This window comes from Trifolium pratense, linkage group LG2 (assembly GCF_020283565.1).
Source record: "Trifolium pratense cultivar HEN17-A07 linkage group LG2, ARS_RC_1.1, whole genome shotgun sequence".
Lineage (NCBI taxonomy): Eukaryota > Viridiplantae > Streptophyta > Magnoliopsida > Fabales > Fabaceae > Trifolium > Trifolium pratense.
The window spans coordinates 8,386,738-8,390,707 of record NC_060060.1 but is presented as its reverse complement, the minus strand read 5'-3'; the positions used below and the strand labels follow the sequence as shown (position 1 = coordinate 8,390,707).

At 32.0% G+C, this 3,970-nt stretch overlaps 1 protein-coding gene across 1 annotated transcript; it reads right to left on the bottom strand.

Moving 5' to 3' along the window:
• Positions 1-293: 293 nt before the first annotated feature.
• LOC123905743 (non-specific lipid transfer protein GPI-anchored 11-like) lies at positions 294-3,075 on the bottom strand. The gene is made up of 4 exons (XM_045955455.1): positions 2,581-3,075; positions 1,135-1,191; positions 933-995; positions 294-712 (listed from the first exon to the last, which is right to left on the bottom strand). Exons 1-4 carry the CDS (start codon positions 2,966-2,968, stop codon positions 603-605), a joined length of 618 nt encoding a protein of 205 aa, XP_045811411.1. The 5' UTR covers positions 2,969-3,075; the 3' UTR covers positions 294-602.
• Between the last annotated feature and the right edge of the window lie 895 nt (positions 3,076-3,970).

Genomic DNA, 3,970 nt, shown 5'->3' with positions numbered 1-3,970 from the left:
TTGTGGGAATCTTGGGTGTGTGTTATGGTTAGGTGATGTGCTCTTTGTCTGGATTGGTTTGGATTTATGTTGTGCGCTCTCAGGTTTTGTTCTGGTTTTATTTTTCTGGTGTAGGTGATGTATTTGCCTCTCCCGTCCTGGTTTTTATTTTTCTGGTTCGTTGGTTTGAAATTCATTCTATTTCATTGTTAAGCTCCCTAATATATTTCATCCTTTTCCATTCTATTTCATCTCATTCCATCAATCTAAACATAATGTTCTTTAGAGAGAAAAAAAATAGTATATAGATTAAATATTGAAAAAGGACATATTACATATATAAAATAGTCTCTTGGCAAGCATCAATATCATATTCAAATCATTCACTAATGAAATGAATATCGAAACATATTATTATTACATATATAATATAGCTAGCACAAGAATGTAGTTTGGGAAGAAAAAATAAGAATAAATATCACAAAACACCAAGAATGAAGAGCTCGATGGTGTTGTGATGCAATCCCTAATTAAAGTGTGTAATGTAATTAACTAAAGCAATCACTCAATACACAAATAGGAAGTAAAATTAATGACACGTAGGATAAATGTGAATTCTAAAATCAGAAGAATATGGAGATATAGAGAGTTGACAGGGCAAAAATGAAAATCAAGCCAGAGGAGGCTTGAATGCTTGAGGCTCCACTTTTGCTTCCAGTAGGGCTTAGAGCGCCTGCACAATTTTATAAATAAAAATACTTCAATTCTTAGATTGTAGCATTACATGTTGATGGGAAATTCTATACTATATGGATATCTAAATTTTAATGAAATGATATTTTTTCATGCACATAAAAAATACTAAGGAAAGTATGATTATAGCTCAATTGGTTGAGCTGAGTTATCCAAAAGAGTTTTACTTGAAGTTACGATGTTCAAATACGGACACGTACCCGCAGAACTATCAGCTGTATTTGAAGGACTGCCGGCCGAGTCTGTTGGCGTCATTGACATACCTTCATTATTTTTTTCAAGAAATAAATTTAAGTTAGCACCCATGATCAAGTCCATTTCAAGATATATCAAGAGAACATGCGATGCATAATTTTTTTTATATGCATAATATTAACAACAAAAAACTTCTGGAAAACTTACCTGGTGGCATAGAATCTCCACTTGGTGATGGGGGCAGGGACACAGGAAATCCAATAGCTGTGACATACATTTAGTATATAAGAAATGGAAATATTAATTGAAACAGTCTTCAACAAGTAAATTGACAAATTTATATAAATTTGTATATAGGTCTTTTTTGGTTGCTTATAAGCTATAAACTATAAGATCAAAATATGATCTTACCATACTAGTCTATAATTTGTTGTTTCCAAATATAAACTATGTATGTACAAACAACTACAATGCATTACACCAAAAAGAGAAAAGAAAATACACCATGATAAATGTGAACAATTTGGAGTTGTTGTCAAAGTTATTTCTGGTCCTACATCACTAAATATTGCCATATTGTTGTTGTGGTTGGCTGAATAAATATGGTGGTGAGAGTAGTTCTAGGGAGTTATTGTCATTTTGAATGTGAGCAATTTATTATAAACATGGGCCATGTCATGTGCTAATATGTACTTGCATCTGGTCTATTATTGTAGAGAGTAAGATCAGAATGTAGTTGTAAATTTTAAATGTGAGATATATCTTGTATATATTAGACATATGAGAAATACAAATTGTGTACATATTTAAAAATAGGGGGAAAATGAAAGGAAAAAAACAGGGTCACATGTGCACTAACGTTCACATAAGCATTATTCAAAATATTGGCATGTATTACTGTTTTAGATATGAACATACAATTATTAAATTCAATGAAGAAGGCAGTATCAATAAGTCAGCTTGAGTAGCCCATTCCATTACACCACACATGCCGATAGATAGATTGAAATTTTATGTCCAGGCTTAACTAAGTTAGCAGAGATATTGCATTATATACCTTAAAAGATGAAATTTCTAATTACTATAAGCTACGACAAATTTTTTGAAGTTTTACAATTTTTGTTAATACATTGCACCAATTTTTTTTATGTATTTTTAAGGATAAGCATATACATTTGAGTATATACTATAAAAAATTTAAATGTTAAAATAAAGTTACAACAAAAGGAATTCTATGGATCGGTAACTGGTCTCTAACTGTGTCTGTGAGACATGGTTGAATCAACTACCTCACAATCGAATAATTGTATGTGTAACCAAAAAAATAAATCCGCTCTATCTCTCTAACTCTCTTACCCTCTTGAGTCTTAAATAATCTTATTTTAATCACATTATATCTCCTAAAAAAAACTAATGTCATCAAATTATCTCCCAAATAAAATAAAACCATCAAATATGAAAAGCAAAGAATCTAAAAAAACTCGTAGTCACAAAAGTACCTCTTGTTACATTACCAAATTAGAGTTATATATTAATATAAATAAACCATGCCTATCCAAGATCTACAAATTAAAGGTGTATAAGTCTAATATCACATTTTAAAATTTGAACATAAAGTAAAACTCATAATAATAAAGGCATTGAGATTTTTACCTGAGCAAGTACTAACAGGAGGAGTAGTAACCTTACAAATAGTAGGAAGTTTAAGAGCTTTGTTAACATTAATCTTAATCCCAATAATAGAACCAGAGTTTCCTAGCAAATGACATAAACAAATAGGGTTGCCTTCAACCAACCCTGCTAACTCAGGACAACACCCTTTGTCTGGTTTTGTCAACTTACTCCCATCTTCCACAAATGTTAAACAATCTGACATGTTTGTTATAGCAGTGAAACATTCATCAAGAGCCGGTGCTGGAGCATCGGCCATCACCGGAGCCGGTGATTGAGCAGCAGTAGTAGCTGCAGATACTTCATGACATGTTAGTGATAATGCAAAGAGTAATGAAGCAATGGCTACTACTAATGTTGTAGTGGCCATTTTGGTTTTTGTTTTGCAGATCTAGTTCTAGTATTTTTTTAATGAGAGGTTAAATTGGATTTGTGTTATTGAGATCGGTGTGTGTGATGTAGTTGGAGTAAATAAATAGAGGGTATTTATTTGGAAAAATAGTTTCTAACTTTTGGTGGCTGAATTTAATGAATTTTAACAGCTACTACCTAACTAACTAACTACTAAATCATTCTGCACCGCCTATTTATCTTTGGATCCAACTTCTATCTTCTAAAAATTAAAGCTATTGGGTATTACTATTCTTTTATTATTATACCAAACCTGTGATTGAATTTATAAGCCCTTTCAACACGAGCTTCTATTTAAGATGGTATCAGAGCTTCCTCCACGATCCTCTGGGTCGCCTGCTATCAGATTTCTGATCGGACAATCCACCATTTATATCCGCGTCCCAAGCCCAAAAGCGCTGGGCGCGAGTGAGTGTATTAAAAAGTCATACATCGATTGCGAGATGAACTGAATATGTGTTTATAAGTGAGAGCAATCCTTATCTTACAAAGAATTAAGCTCCCACAATTCTAAAACAATCCACCATCAACGAGCTCATTCAAACTAGAAATGTTAGGTACAAAAGAATTAGACACTAAATATAAACATGCCTCTCAACTAAAATTCAAATATTGATTCACTATATAGTCTATATTACATTGTTATCCAACTGTGTTTGCGTTTAATATATTTATATTGTTTTTCTTAATACGATGGTTGTGTCGTATAGGAATCGAGATTTAAGTTTCCTTTCAATTCTAAATTTACATTCCAATTTTTAGTTGGCTTGGCATTCTTCATTTCTTCGTGTCAATTAAGTTTAGAGTTTGAATGATTGGTGGAAACTACCATCACATTCACCTCAGATTAGTCAAACAAAAACATCACATTCAAATGTACTAAATTAAGATTGATTGAGAATGTTGGAGCTTTTAGTTTTGGCGTGGGAAAGGAGAAAATAAAAGTAAACTACTAAGATCA